Here is a 16499-nt window from a genome sequence, read left to right on the forward strand (position 1 = left end):
TCGACCTTTAGGTGTATTAAAAACTCTACAAATCATGGGAATAAATGGAACTTTCCTTAATATAGTAAGTAGTATTTAAGTCCAGGAGTAAACACTATATATAGTAAAAAAAAAATTGGATGCCTTTCCAATAAGATAAGGCAAGGAAGATTATCATCAGCACTATTGTTTAATGAAATGATAGAAGTGGCAGCTGGAGCAATAAGACAAGAAAAAGAAACTGAGGGAATAAGCATAGGTGAAGTAGAAACAAAATTATCATTTGTATAGATGATACGATGATATACTAGAGAAACCTAGGAGTCAATTAAAATTAATTGCAATAATAACTTCACCAAAGTTACAGTACACAGGATAAATCCACATAAATCATTACCATCTCTCTATATGACCAACAAAACATAGAAGGAAAAACTAGAAGAACAAATTAACTACAGAAGTTATAAAGTACTTGGGGATACATCTACCAAGATTCGCCCAGAGACTATATGAATCTAACTACAAAATACTCTTTCCCAAATAAAGACAGAACTAAATTATTGGAGAAACCTTAATAGTCCATAGGTAGGTTGAGCCAATATAATAAAAATGAAATTAATTGAGCCAATATATTAATAAAAATGAAATTAATACTTAATTTACCTATTCAGTGCTGTACCAATCAAACTTCCAAAAGAATATTTTATAGAGTTAGAAAAAATAACAAAATTCACATGGAAGAACAAAATATCAAGAATCTCAAGGGTAATAATGAAAAAAAAGCAGGAAGGAAAGGGTGGGAGGAAGGTCCTATCAGTACCAGACTTTGAGCAGAACTACAAAGCAGTAATCATTAAAATGATTTGGTACTGGTTAAAAAAAAGAGAGAGGTTGGTCAGTGGAACAGACTAAGTACAGATTACACAAAAACAAATAAACGTAAAAGTATAATGTCTGATAAACACAAAGGTACCAGTTACTGAGGGAAGGATTCACTATTTAAGTGTAGTAATGTAACAATGTAAGACAGTAATCTAGCAGAAATTAGGTTTATACTAACATATCAAATCATGCATCAAGATAAGGTCCAAATAGATACATGACCCAGTTATAAAAGGGCATATCATTTCAAAAACTGAGAAGAGCAAGGAAGAAATTACCTTTCAGATCTATGAATAGGTAAGGTAAAGAATTCATGACTAAAGTAATAGAATCATGGCTAAAATGGACAGTTTTGATTATATAAATTTGAGAAGATTTTGACCAAACAGATCTAAACCTAATGCAGGACATGGACTACTGCAAGAGATTGTTGGTTAGTTTCTCTCTGACAAGTCTCTCCCTCCTTTGTTCTCAAATTGACCTTCCTAAAGCACAGGTCTCATCACAAGACCACACCTCCCCCTATTCAGGAAGCTCCAGTGGATCTCTATTATCTCCAGGAGCAAATGTAAAGTTCTCTGTTTGGCTTTTAAAGCCCTTTAATTTGGCCCCTTCCTACCTTTCTGGTCTTCTTATATCTTACTTCTCCCCTTCCAAGTACTCTGAGATCCCGCAATGCTGGCCTCTCCTATGACACGCCATCTCTGGACTCCAAACATTTCCTCTGGCTGTCCCCCAGGCCTTGAATGCTCTCCTTCCTCGTCTCTGCTTCCTGGATCACTTGGCTTCCTTGAAATCTCAGCTAAGATCTCATTCCCCATCTTCACTAGTCCTAGTGCCTTCCTTCTAAGATTATCTACAATTTACCCTCTTATATAATACCACCCAGCAATACCACTGCTAGGCCTATAGCCTAATTCAAAGAAAGAGGAAAAGGATCCATACTTACACAAATATTAATAGCAGCTCTTTTAGAGGTAATCAATAACTGGAAACTCCTACTGGGGAATGGCTAAATGAATTACATTCAAAATATGAATGTTATGAAATAATATTGTGCCATAAGAAATGATGAAATGGACAATTTCAAAGGAAATTGGAACAATCTCTAAGAGTTGATGCAGAGGGAAGGAGAAGAACTAGGAGAACAATGATAACATTATAGAAAAAAATAACTTTAAAGACTTGAAACTCTGATCAACACAATGGTAAACCCTCAGTCCAAAAGAATGAAGACAAAATATACTACTCACCCCTGAAAGAGAGGTGATGAACTTGAAATGCAGGAGGAGACAAGACTGGCTGATGTGAGGATTTGATTTTGTGCATAACTGTGTACAGACTATGCTGCTTATGTACTGACGGCTTTATTTTAGGGGTTTTCTTTTTTAATTGCAAAATGGGAGTAACAGAGGGACAGATTAATTATTAAAGAGTACTAATTTTTTTTAAATAGCCAATTTTTTTAAAAAGGGTGTCTTTTATCCTCTTACCTGACATTTATTTTTCCTCACTATGACCTAACTCCCTCCACATCACTGCATCCCTGGCCATTCTCTCTAATAATAGCTTTACCTTCACTTACCATCTCCCACCCCACCTTAGCACACTGGTACTGGAGGGAAAATTGAAATACTCCTTGTTCCTCATTCCAGCCTACCCCTCTGCCACCCACAAGCAGCAACCTCTCCTTCCCTGAAGTTCATTTATCTTAAATATTCTAATGTATCCAGATCATGGCTTCTGTTGCATACCAGACCCATACTGTCCTCCCTGCCTCCCCAAGGAGTTCAGCATCTGGGTCATTGCTGTCCTCTCTTCTCCAGCTCCTGCCCTTAAATGAAAGGATTTTAACATCTCTATTGATGCTTCCTTAAATTCCTTAACCTTCCAATTCCTCAGCCTCTTTGCATCCCATACCAACTCTTCACCCCAACTTTACTCTCAAATCCCTCGCCCCATTTGCTGCCTAACCTTAGCCTTGCATTCCTCCAATAACCCACAGAGGAGGAGAGACTTCAGGCATGGAGGGGGAAATGCTTGGCATCAGGAGCTGGCACATCACGTGAGAGAAGAGCCAGGAGGCCGGGTCAGAGTCAGAGAGGAAGTAGAGAGGAGTAAAAGACTGGGAAGGGAGGAAGAGGCTAATTTATGAAAGGAGGTTTTGAAAGCCAAACAGAGGATTTTGTATTTGTGACAAGTGAAAAATCATGCAGGGCAAATTACTTCCATGAGCTTATGGGTAACAGACAGCCTTGGTACAACTTAACTTTAACAAAGACCATTTGGCTTGAAAAATTGGAAGCTGTCTTTTCTCCACAGAGGTGTCACTGGAGAGTGGTTTGGAGTATGGTGAGGGAGCTGGCCGTGGCTACCTGTCTCTCCTCTGGTTCATACTAAGCCTATGAGCCAAAGCAAGTCAATTAATTTCCAACCACCCTCAGCTATCAGACTCCATACAGTCTAATAGGGGCTTATCTATACTGAGGGAGAGAGTTTCCTCACCAGGACTTCCTACACCAATGAAATCAAAGGGCTGGATGAAAAGAAGGAGAATAAAAGCAGAAAAAAACTAAACAGCAGCAGCAACAAGGGAGAGTCCCTGTCCTTTTTGGCTATCCAAAGTCAAGGTAAACTCGTGTCAGCAGAGACTATGGTCAACAAAAGGCTTTCTCCTAGAAACGAGTGGGAACCTTTGAAAACATCTGATATAACTTTTCCATTTTACAGATGAGGAATTTGAAGCCCAGAAAAGTTTATGGACACAGCTAACTGTGGAAGAGCAGAACCAATGATTGGTCCCTTTGAAGAGGCGAGGTTATGCCCCACCCCAGCACAATCTGAAATTCCCATCTCTGGAATGAGTGTAGAGGAGCTGGGCACATCACGTGAATGTCACTGAGCAGAGTGAGGAGGGCCAGGATGCATTTTACCTCGAAGTACTTTGCTGTCGGAGAGGGAGTGTGCGCCTTCTGTTACTGTACTCCCATCGTGAAGGAGACTGTTCAGAGGGTGGCAGAGGGAGACCTGAGGTTCTTGAGTTTCTCCTTAGTTGTAGCATCAGCACACTATTTCTATTACTTGGTGTCTGTTGAATAATTAAACAATATTTAAAATTGTTATGCTGTATGACCTATGTATTTGGTACATCCATATGTTTAACATATTTTTCAACAAGCCACAGAAAAATTAAATCATACTCTTTGCTAGAACTGAGTTAATTATTCCCACAAATTTCACATTTTATCATACTCCATTTTTCTTCTACCTTTTAAAATGACTACTACAGTAAACTTTGATTTCTCTGGAATCCAATGAACAGGAAGAAGAAGAACTAGGTGTTTCTTTTACCCATTCTATACTTTGCTTTTGGAAAAGAGACAATCTACAATAAAACAAGTTGATGAGAGGGATTTGTTCTTAAAATGCCACTTCCCAAGCTTACTTTGGGTCTAGTTCAGTCTAACTTCAGACATCCGAAGTACAATGGTAACTATTTGTCACCTCTGCTGCAAGGTGGAAGGGATCTCTCCCTCCTCTAAACTCCACAGCATGTTTCTTCTTTCGCCTGAACAGCCTAGCTTGCATTATCTTTATTTGTGGACACATTCTCTCCTAAGCATGTGCTCTCTGAGAGCAAAGACTAAATCATGTTCTTCGTGTCTGCACAACACCCAGTTTAAACTTTGCAAATAACAGGTACTGAATAAAGAGCGGCTGAATAAGTGTAAACGTTCATCATAATATCCCTGAGACCACAAGAGTTAATTAAAAGTACTTTACAAATCATCAAACATTCTGTTTTATGGCAGTCTAAGCCTCTGAAGACTGGCTACTCATGCATAACAGCTATATATATGTACCTCCGTTAATCACAATACTGCCCCAGAATATTCCCCTCCCCCACCAGCCTGGGGAGGAGTTGGCTTCCTCCGCAATGACTGATAGCACAGATCTGTTTCTTGAGAACTTATTTCCCCTGGATACTTGCTTGTGCTTCACTGCACAATTAAAATCATCAAAATAACTCAGCATTCCAGGAGGCAGAAGCTATGAATTCTTAAAAACTCCAAAGTCTCTTTCCATAGAATAGTTTGCAACTATGGCACAGCAGAAGAAAATAATAATGAAACTCTACAGAAACCTGTCAAGTAATTTTTTTTTCTAAATTGGTTTTCAGTAAAGCATTAGACTTAGTAAGCCTAAGGCGTCCAATATTATTAGACTGCTGTTTTCAATAGCTGGGGAATATCATGGAATCGATAAAAATGGAAGACAGAGCTCCACAATCAACTCTAAAGTCATCACACTCCTCAGGCACACTTACAATCCAATTCTTCTTTCTGTCTGTCCAGACTGTCTCTGATGGTAAGGTCACTGCATCTTGTCTTAGTTCTCTGCACAGAGGGCTAAGAAGTTATTCTATACTAGAAAGCTGTATGAAGTTGCTCCCTTACGTTCTCTTTTCCTAAGCAGCTCAGCTCCACTGATGCTCACTCATAGGGATTATTTCCTATTCTGCTGCTCATTTATGTTTTCCTTCTGTGAACTCTTCCTCGTTTCTTCACACACTTTAAGAAGCAGAGAAACCAAATTAAAACGTTTGAGAGGAAGCATGGCAGAGCAGAGAGGGCACTGGGCTCTCCTACTAACTCAGCTCCAAGTAGGGCCTTGGCTAACTCTTCATCCTCGCTAAGTTTGGGTTTCCTTGTCTGCAAAAAGAGGTTGGTTCAGACAATCTCTAACATTTCTTCCTATTCAAACATTCTCCAGTTCCTAATAATCTAATTTTAGCCTTAAATAATGTCTAGACTGGAGTGAGATTCACGTATCAGTTCCTGTTAACAGAAATCTCGTTGCTGAAACACTTCTAATGGTTATAAGGACATTTTCAGACCTTACTCCATAGCAATGAATCATCATCAAGTTCTTTTGGATGATTGGATGATGAGAGTCACTACTCTAAATGTCATTTTCCACTAAAGAAGAAGGAGGCTTCAGCTGAAGATACGCTCCCCCCAGCACATCTCTTGGAAGATATTTTAGTAATTAATTTAGAGCATCAACTTTTAGTATTCAAAAAAGGAAATAAATCAAGGTAGGGGATAAGCTTCTGCAACAGGGTGGTTTTTTGGTATACAAGAAGCTGATGAACACAAGAGAATTTGCTTCTTGTTTTCCTTTCCCTTCATCCCTGGCTGCTGATTGGTAACAATTATCTTCTGAAGTAATAAATTCTAGATACCTCCACTCTAAATGACTACATAAAGGATCCAGTCAATAAGCTAAATTTATGAAGCATTAATTTATTAATAAATTTATTAAGCACCTACTATGTGCCAGGCTCTGAGTATAAAAAAAAAGAGGTAAAAGAGAACCTCTCCTGAAGGTGGTTACAATTTAATGGGGGAAGATAACAAAGTATGTTGTACAAACAAGCTTCTTGTTGTTCAGTTGTTTCAGTTGTATACACTCTTCATGACTCCATTTGGGGTTTTCTCTGCAAAGATACTGGAGTGATTTGCCATTTCTTTCTCCTGCTCATTTTACAGATGAGGAAACAGAAACAAACAGGGTGGAAGTGACTTGCCCAGGGTTACAAAGCTACTAAGTATCTGAGGCCAAATTTGAACTCAGGTCTTCCTGACTCCAGGCCTAGCACTCTCTATCCAGGAAATAATTAAGAGAAGGAAAGCACCAGAATTAAGAGGGGTTGGGAAAGGTTTCCTATAGAGGATGGGATTTTAGTTGGGACTTACAAGGAAGCCTGGGAAGCTAATAGGCATAAAGTAAGAGGCGAAGCATTTCATGCATGGGGGACAGTCAGAGAAAATGTCCAGAGCCAAAAGATGGAGTGTCCTGCTTGTGCAACAGCCAGGAGGCCAGTTTTATTGGATCCAGGTCTATGTGGCAGGGAATAAAATGTAAGAAGACTAGAAAGGTAGGAGGGAGCTAGGCTAGCCCCAGGAAGGCTTTGAACATAAAACAGAGGATTTCATACTGGATCCTGTAAGCAGTAGGGAACCACTGGAGTTTACTGAGGAGAGGGTGGGGTGACATAGACCTGCATTTTCAGAAAACCACTTGAGCAACTGAATGGAGGATGGATTTGGGTGGGGAGAAACTAGAGGCAGGCAGATGCCCCAGCAGGCTCCTGAGGTCATCCAGGCATGAGGTCAAAAAGGCCTGAACTAGAGGGGGGTGACAGAGTATCAGAGAAGAGAAGGGGGACATTTGAGAGATTTGCAAAGGTGAAGTTACCAGGCGTTGGCAATAGGTTGGATGTGGAGGATAAGAGATAGTAAAAAATAGATGACTCACAGGTTACAAGCCTGAGGAACTGGGAGGATGGTAGTGTCCTCTAGAGTAATAGGGATGGTAGGAGGGGGAAAGATAGTTCTGTGTTTGATAGATAAGATGTCTACTAGCCATTCAGTTTGAGATATCTGAAAGGCATTTGGAGATGGGAGACTGGAGCTCTGCAGAGAGAAAGGGAAGAAAGACGTGCTTTGCCTATGGCATAAATATCTACTTCTTTGGAAACAAATGCAATCACCTATCGACAAGTATTTATTAAACACCTACTGTGTACCATGCATTGTGCTAGACAGGAGGGATACAAAGACACAGCCGCTCTCTCTCTCATGGGTGGCGCCGTGGAGAGCCCCTGAACTGAAGTCAGGAAGACTAAATTCAGACCTTGACTCAGACATGGACTAGCTGCATGACCCTGCTCTGGTCACTGAACTTTTGTCTGCCTCAGTTTCCTCAGCTGTAAAACAGGGATAAGAGACCAAGGTTGCTGTGAAGATCAAATGAGATGGTATCTGTACCATCTTAGCAAACCTTAAAGTGCCACAGAAATGTTCACTGTGGTCATGAATATTGTCCCATGAAGGGACACAGCCCGTATTCATATAAGTATAGACAAACACCAGGCAGTTTGGGGGAGGGCCCAGCATCTCAGGGGGGAGGGTCAGGAAAGGTCTTGCACAGGAGGTGAACTTGAGATGGGCTCTGGAGGAAAACAGGTATTCTACGAGGCATAAATGGAAGGGTATTCCATGGGACACAAGCCTGAACCATAGGCTTGCAAAGTCACGTGTGAGGCACAGGAAGAAGGCCATCTTGGCCAGACCCAGGTATGTATGAATGTATCCTGTGCCTGAAAAGACAGATTGGAGCTAGGCTGTAAAGGGCTGGAAATACTAAACAGTCTGTTCTTAACACAATAATACAATAACTAATTCATATGGAAGGGATGGCCCAGCATTGCCAAGAAAAGCATTGATAACCATTGGTAACTAGGTCTAGCCTGTTTTATTAACTTCAGAGAGGCTGATGAAAGGCAACTTAGCAAGCAACTCTAACCATTACTGATGAGTAATCAGTAATCCCAATCCAAGCAAGTGTCTCAGAGGTTGCCAGCTCCCCTAGGCTGGATCATTTCCCTCTTTTCTCCATTCTGTCATGATACAAAAAGACCTTTTTGTCACAGCACACAAAAATCAAATAAGAGTTTTGATTTTAAAAGGAATGCTAGGTTGAAGAGATCCACAACAACCCAAGAGCCATCCATCTGAAGTCTTTGGACATCGTTATTATCAAGACATTAAGAGACAGACACCCTGTTTCCAGAGCTAAGGCCTAGCAAGCAAGCTGGTGCCCTAAGCTTGGCACAACCACAATCCTTTGCAATCACCCTCTGGATGATCTCACCCACTGGGCAAAATCACATAATTACCATATTGCTTTGACCAGCACCAGGCATCCTCCGAGCTCGGACAAGTACCAGACAAGCTGGGACAAGTTCTGGTCAGGAAGCCCTGCTATGAATCAAACTTGTCTCACTGTTGCTGTTACCTCTCATCGTCAGGGCTACAGCTGACTACTTAGCCACAAGTGTAGGTACTTAGAGCTCCCCACACTGCCTCAGGTCCCCCTACTAGGTGCAGGGCCCCAGCTCATGAGTCTAATCTGCCTCCTCACTTGCAAACCTTTTCCCTCACTTTGAAATTTAATTTCTGTTTGATTCCTGACTCTCCTGTCTCTACCTGCTCTGTTCAGTTCCAGCCATCCACAGACTACAGGCCAGTTTGGTCCAGTGAACGTTATCAAAGAGAAAACAGACTAATGCCAAACCGGTGAGGTCGTAGAGAGAGACCAGGGTAACTCACATAAGGGCATCACCTATTTCTGTCTCCCATCCCAACAGACTAAAACTAGACACCATTTTCCCAGTCGTATGACAAGGAATGTTGCTAATATATTCTTGGTATAATAAATTAGTCCCTATGGTAAGATCATAAGCTGTCTAATAAAAGTAGGGAAAAAAATAGAAATGAGACTTCCACACCTGTTTGACTCTTCATCCTGCCCCTGCAGCTGCTATCTAGGAAATCAAACCCTATGAGGAGAAGTTCTCCCCTTACATCCCACAACCAGGCAAGGCAGCATAGCTAGACCAGCCAGACACTCTGAGAAAGAGAGAGAGGGCAGCCCATGCCAAGAGGATGCAATCACCTCCAACCCCCATGAAGACAGCCAAGGATGTTGTATACAAGTTCTCCTGCCCCCAGGCCCTGCTTCCATTCCAGTCCCACAGTCATCTTCCAAGTAAGCAACCCAAAATCCTGGCAGATGCCTTTGCAGGAGCTTCAGCCATAGCTACTAAAGAACCAAACACAAAGACCTTCGTGCCAAAGTCTTTGGCAAATCAAATGGTTCCTGACACTAACAATGCATGGCCATCCACTTTGCTAGAGTCAGGGTTAACATGTATGCATAAATATCAAATCTCAGAAGTCAAGGCACTGGTAAATCTTATTTAAAAATAACTCACAAAGAAATAAGATGTTGGAAGAGACAGATTATTTCTACATTTAATGATGAAAAAACCAAGGTGACAGGATCACAGATTCTGACCCAGAAGAGGCCATCAAGACCAACCCCTCATTTTATAGGTGAGGAAAATGAGGCACAAAGAGGTTAGTTAAATAACTTTCCCAGGTCCCACAGCTAGTAAGTGTCTGGGGTAGGATTTGAACCCACATCCTCCTAGCTCCACATTCAGCACTCTACTCGCTACATCATGCTGCCTCTTCAGGACAAGGTCTAAGTCACAGTAATTGCCAATGACTATAAGCAGAAAAAAACTGGTACCAAAAGGACAATAAATTGAAACAAACTCTGCAAATTATCTTTTATAAAATTCAGAAAAAGCATCCCCTTTAGGCTTTCTAAATGGACTCTCTCTCTCTCTCTTTCACTCTACTAAAAAAGTAGCACTAAATTTTAGTTTGTACAGGATCAGCCTTGAAGCTATACAAACAATAACAGTTATTATGATGGAAGTCATAAAGGCCAAGTTTAATATCACTAGATCAGGAATATATTTAATTCTACCATCAGGCACACAAGAAGTTATCTACAAGAAAAATGTAGATCAAAAATATCTCTGGAAAGATCAAGAAGATTCAATCTAATAGATAATTTGAAAAATTAATCTTTGCAAAATTATCCTATTTTGTACAAGATTTTTAAAGGTAGCTTTTAATCTGAAAATCTCATTAAGAAGTTATTTTTAAGACTCTATAATTTATTCTACAGTTCTCTGACCTTGTTAGGTTTTGTATCTTTTGCATCTGGGTCCTCTATTTCACAGCAAGGGTTAAACCCAGAAAACAGTGGGAATGTGTTGAGATTTGGCCTACATGATTTGGAGAAAGCACCCATCAAACTATCCATGCTTCGAAGAGAAGTAACCACGTGCGGGGGGAGGGTTGGATCCATCATTAGTTCAGTCATCATTTGGCGAGCCTCATTTAGCATCGAAAGATCAACATCAGTTCCTCGTGAAGCATTCTAAAAGAGAAAAATGCTTAAAATTATATTAATTCCTTAATTTGATTACAGAGGAAATTTCAAATTAACAAAAAAACATTCCATGATAAATCATAGATAATACAGCAAAATCTCACTAAATTAGATCACGTTAAAATTGGAGCTAGGCTGTAATTTTCTATAATTTTTTTGATATGGTACACACTATTCTTACTGGGTGAAAAGTCTGGGGGAAAATGTCATAACTCAAGATTTCATTCATGTAGCCTCTAAAATGCAATTAAAAATTTGATCTCAAACTGAAGTGCCTATGACGTGTCTGAAAATGATGATACATTCTATATCAAGAATTTAACACATTCAAAATCAGTTAATTCCATTTGTGGGTTAAACTAGCTAAAGATATATCACCTAAGTCATACTCATAACAAGGTTTTCCACTTCCCATTTGATAATTCACAATGAGTATAAGTTGAGATTTCTGAATCTTAAATCTTAAATTCACAATTTACAATTACCAGATATAAAAGTTATAAGGTTTTAATCTTTACCAATTATGAATGAATTAATATAAAATGGAAAAGGGGAAAGCTATAAGATTATCATTCATCCAAATGAAAAGTTGAGAAAACAGACTTAGCCTCAGAGTCTAACAGTGTGTTTTAATTATTCCATAAAATCATTGTGATAGATGCATCCATCTATCTTAAGAAAACTCAGTTCTGTGGAATGTTTTTTTAAAATGGAGTGTTCACAATTCAAACCTCATTGCATGGTTTCCATAAAGTCAAAGCCAATAAAAATTAAGCCGACTGCAAAATGGCAACATAGTGAAATGTCATAAATCTCAAATCTAACATTGCCTGCAGAACAAAACGTCCAGCATGTTTTAACAAAAGAAATAGCAACAGGATAGAAATGGGCTCAGAATATACAGATGATTGTAATCAATATGAAAGTGCAACTAGAGGATGGATTAATAATCACTATTTTATTAGTAATCACTACATTAAAACAAAATACTACTGTCAGGGGATAGATCGTGAAGGGGGAATGGATGGTACCAAGAGAAGTACAGTAAAGATGGAAAAGAAATGAGGTGCTCAAGGTAACTTATTTTTCTGGCTGAGTTAAATTCAAAAACTCTGCTATAAGAAACAGCTTTAATATGCATCATTAGAATAGACTTTCCTCCCCTCCTTGGTCAGGAACATACCACATGTAATGGAATTCATCTTTGACGACTACCTTTGCCATCATTCCCCATGCTGATTATCACTAGAGGACCCTGTATGATAGGTTCAGATGCTGCTGCAGGTACTGACAGCCCACCCCATGCCTCTCCATCTCATGGTACTAGAGTCCTGACATCACTCTCTCAGTGGAAATCCAGATCACAATCCCTCCTTCTGGGCTCATGGCTAGCCTATTCTCCAGAAGATTTTAAGGCAAAAAGTAGTGGAAGAGCTATAGGGAGTAAGTAGTTTATCAAAATTTCATAGCAACACTGATTAACATTAATAACTCACTCTGGAAACCAAGAGCCAGGGGTAGAGCTAGATGTGAGTATAGTGAGCAATTGATAATATTGTCACTTCAGAACCATCTAAGCTTCTCCATCTACTGACCTCATCTTTCCTTCTTCCTCTCTCCCCCACTATCTGCCTCCATCTCCTCTCTCTCCTATTTTATGAGGGCTGTTTCTCTTGGTGCTCTTCTCCTCTTTCCCCTCTGACTCCCAACTTCTCCCTCTCCCTCCTATGTCTGCTGCTCTTTCCCCCTTCCCCATATGTCTCTTCACCCAAAGGCCCCTCTTTAGGCACTCTCTCCATCAAACAAGCTGGCAGCCTCTCTGTGGCTACGGAAGCTGGCCTAGGGTGACAGACTCACAATCTGCCTCCAGAACAGTACTACAAACCTCCCTTGCCAATTTTATGGGAGCTGCCCGAGGCTGAACTCCGTCGGCAGAGGTTCTAAGAACCCAAAGTTATCACTACACCAGGATGAGAAATCAGAAAAAGATTTTAATAGCCCAAATATGATTGTAAAGGGAAAACTCCATCTCCTCCTATCCTCATCCACCTTAAAAAATGCTGCAGCAACTAATGGAGAGATATCGCTAGAGATGTCAGGGTGGGGCTTGATTACGCTACATCAATATTCCATGTCCTACACACTAGAACTAGAACTAGCTTTTCCTTTCAACCAGGCTGTGACTACTCAGCCACTCCCTATTCCCTATCACAGCTCTCCAATTTATCTCCCAACCTTCTAGTTACCTAACATTTGTCATCTAGGTACACATGTAATCTCAACTCCCTTCAAAGCAAACTCTTATTGGTCCCTATTTTCTCTCTATCCCCAAATCAGCCGCTTCAAATGCTTCTTTTCTCCTGACTCCCTCCACGCTATCTCCTTCCCCCTCAGCAGACGTCCTTTCCTGCTTCGCTGAAGCAATCAAGGCCCATAAGTGAGTTCCCTTCCCTCTTCTGCTCCACCCCTTAGCCTCTCTTTTCTTGCTCTAGACTCTGAGAAACACAGGATGCTTCTTGCCAAGACTCATCTCTCTATTTCCCCATTTTCATTCTCTGTTTGTTCCCAGATGCCCACAAATGTGGTCAGGTCTTCTCTAGGCTTGAAAAGTCATCCTTTAGCTCTGTCATCTTCTCAAGATGGCTTCCTATGCCTCTTCTCCCTTTCCAAGTCAACTCCTAGAAAAGCCACTTAAACTCATCTCCACTTTCTCACTTCTCAACCCCTTGCAACATGACTTCCTACTGGAACACCACGTTAAAGGGGCTCTTCCAGAGGTTACCAACCATTTCACAAGTGCCCAATCTGATGGCCTTTACTCAGGACTCATCGTTCTTAACCTCTCCACAATTTGGGATACTATTAACAACCCTCTTCCTAGATACCCTTTACTCCCAAGCTTTCAAATGATCTCCTCTATCCAGATGATACCCAAATCTATACATCCAGCTGCAGTCTCTGTCCCAAGCTACAGTCCCATACTGCCACATTAACTGCCTTTTGGACATCTCAAACTGGATTTCTATAGGCATCTCAAACTCAAGATGTCCAAAATGGACTCATAAACTTTCCACAAAACCTACCCCTCCTCTTCCAAAGTTTCTGATTGCTCTCCAGGGCTCCACCCTTCTCCGAGTCACCTGAGCCATCAGCCTCGAGGTCATCCTTAACTTCTCATTCACACTCACCCCACATATTTGATCAGTTGCTAAATCTCATTTTTTCTACCCGCGCATCTCTCATATACACTCCTTTATCCCCTTTCACACAGCCACTACTCTGGTACAGGCCTTCTCTCACCTACATTACTGTAATAGCCTTCTAACTGGTGTCTCTGCCTCAAATCTCTCTCCAGTCCAATCCATCCTCCACTCAGCTGCCAAAGTGATTTTTCTCAAGTGTAGATCTGATCATTTCAATTTCTTATTCTATAAATTCCTCCCTTTTCCTCCAGAACCAAATAGTTAAACTTCTCTGTTTGGCATTTAAAGCTCTAATGAGATAATACCTGTCAAGTACTTTGACAACCTTAGAAAATTATATAAATGCTAACTATTGTTATGATTATTGTCATCATCACCAATAATAAACTAGTCCTGTCCTCCCTCTCTAGTCTTCTTATACTTTGCTCTCCTCTACAAAACCTACGCTCCAGCCTCATGTCTTTGTTCCCTTTTTCACCCATGACAGTCCATCTCTCATCCCCAGGCCTTTGTACTGGCTGTCCCCCATGCCTGGAATGCCCTCCCTCCTCACCTCTTAGTTTCCTGGCTTCCTTCAAGACTCAGTTCAAATTCCACCTTCTTCAGGAGGCATTTCCCAGGCTACACCCCATCCCAGCTGCTAGTGCTTTCCCTTCTAAGATTGTCTTCCATCTACTCAGTATGTCTTCTATCTACTCAGTATGTCTTCTATGTTCCTAGTTATCTCCATGTTCTCTGTCTCCTTAGAAGGTAAGTTGCTTGAGAACAGAGAACGTTTGGCCTTTCTTTGCATTCCCAGCCCATAGCACCATTCTTGAAACATAGCAAGTGCTTACTAAATGCTTCTTGAATGGCTGCCAGCAATCTCTCTTGATTCTCCTCCCACCAATCCAACATCCTTTTTGGTTTCCTTTGCTGAACTGTCACGCACTTTCAGCTCCCTAAATACAAACTTCCCCCAAGGCTCTGCCCTAGGCCCTCTTCCCTTTCTTTCTACACTGTCTCGCTGCTGGTCTCATCAGTTCCCCATAGGTTCAATTGCTGTCTCTAGACTGACAATTTCCAAGTCTCTATATCCAATCTCAATCTCTCTCCTAAACTTTAGTCTCATATCTCCAGCTAGTCCCACTGACATTTCAGACACAACCTGTCCAAAACACAATCATCTTTCTTCCCCTCCAAAAATCCTGCCGTTCCTTCAAATTTTCCTATTTCTGCTGAAGGTACCACTATTCTTTCAGTTGTCCAGGGCTACAGCCTCAAAATCTTCTTCAGCTCCGCCCCCTCTCTCAAACACCAACCCTACCAGCTGGGAAACCTTGTCACTTGCCCTCCCAACAATTCTCCTATTTGTCCCCTCTTCTTCACTCACACAGCAACATCTCAGTTGGATCCCTCATCACCTCCCACCTGGACACCTACAGTATCCTCCTAACTCATCCTTTTACTTCCAGTCCTACCTCTCTTGTGTCCATCCAAAATAATCTTTTTCCAATATGGGTATGAGCATGTCCTCCCTGGCTCAGAAATAATGAGTGGATTCCTAGCAGCTCGAAGTGAAAACCCAAACTCCACAGCTCGGCACTCAATCTTGGTCCAGGTTTACTTTATTTTACTCTTCTCACACGCTCATATTCTAGCCGACTGATGATCTACTTAGGCTTCCTCACACAATATCTTCTGGCTCTCCAGCATGCCTGGAATACATTCCCTTCTTAGCTAAGCCTCTTCAAATACCTAGCTGCCTTTAACCTTCTTCTTGTTAGTAATTTCTTCCTCCTCAAATTGGATTTTATTTACATACCTGTTTTTCATGTATCTTCCAGGAGAATATAAGCTCCTTGAAGGCAATTACTGTTATTTATTTTTGTCTTTGTATTCACGATGCTTTTATATATACTGGGCACATAATTCATATCTGTGGAACTGTAACCCCATCCAACTGGTTCCTGCAACAAGAATCTGTCCCTATTTATCTCAGATCTATCTGTTCCATGGCCCACTCTATGTTGGTCTGCTCCTGTTCTAGCCACTTTCTGTGTACCTTAGGAGCTTTGTTATACCTCGGCCCAGCTGGCACCATCAAATTTGTCCCACAATACCCTCTTCTCCAAGTCTGCCTGCTAAAATTCTACCCCTCCTCCAGAGACAGCTCACACTGCCACCAAGTGTCCTAGAGTGCTCACCAAGGTTCCAAACTTGGCCTGCCTTGATTTCTACTCCAAGCCCAAAATCGTTCGTTTCTCCTTTCTCTGAACTCAAATAGGACTCTTGCACTTACCACATGCTAGTTGTTATTGTAGTGATTTCTGTATGTGTTTTAGCTTCCCTCCTAGATTATAAAGTAATAGGGGGAGAAGGTGAGAAGGGGGGCTAGGCATGTCTAATTTATTTTCATATCTCTCTCAGTGTCACAGTGTTTTGTACATAATTGGTAACTGAACAACATGACTCAAAAACACTTTAGTATTTGTCATATTAATAACGAAGGAAGTTTTGTGCTTCTTTTTCTTGATTTTAAAAACAATTGAAGGGAATTAATTTTTAAGTGCCCTAAAT

The 16499-nt window shown here is 40.9% G+C and overlaps 1 protein-coding gene across 2 annotated transcripts in view; it reads right to left on the reverse strand.

The window, feature by feature from the left end:
• The window catches only part of PDE3B (phosphodiesterase 3B), a 159691-nt gene that overhangs the window by 59063 nt on the left and 84129 nt on the right, over positions 1–16499 (reverse strand). For both annotated transcript variants that reach the window (XM_036762473.1, XM_036762474.1), the window contains exons 3-4: positions 10480–10725; positions 3795–3949 (exon numbers count right to left, since the gene is read on the reverse strand). In XM_036762473.1, the coding sequence (XP_036618368.1) occupies positions 3795–3949; positions 10480–10725 (401 nt within the window). The remainder of the gene's footprint in view (positions 1–3794; positions 3950–10479; positions 10726–16499) is intronic.

Source organism: Trichosurus vulpecula, chromosome 6 (assembly GCF_011100635.1).
Source record: "Trichosurus vulpecula isolate mTriVul1 chromosome 6, mTriVul1.pri, whole genome shotgun sequence".
Lineage (NCBI taxonomy): Eukaryota > Metazoa > Chordata > Mammalia > Diprotodontia > Phalangeridae > Trichosurus > Trichosurus vulpecula.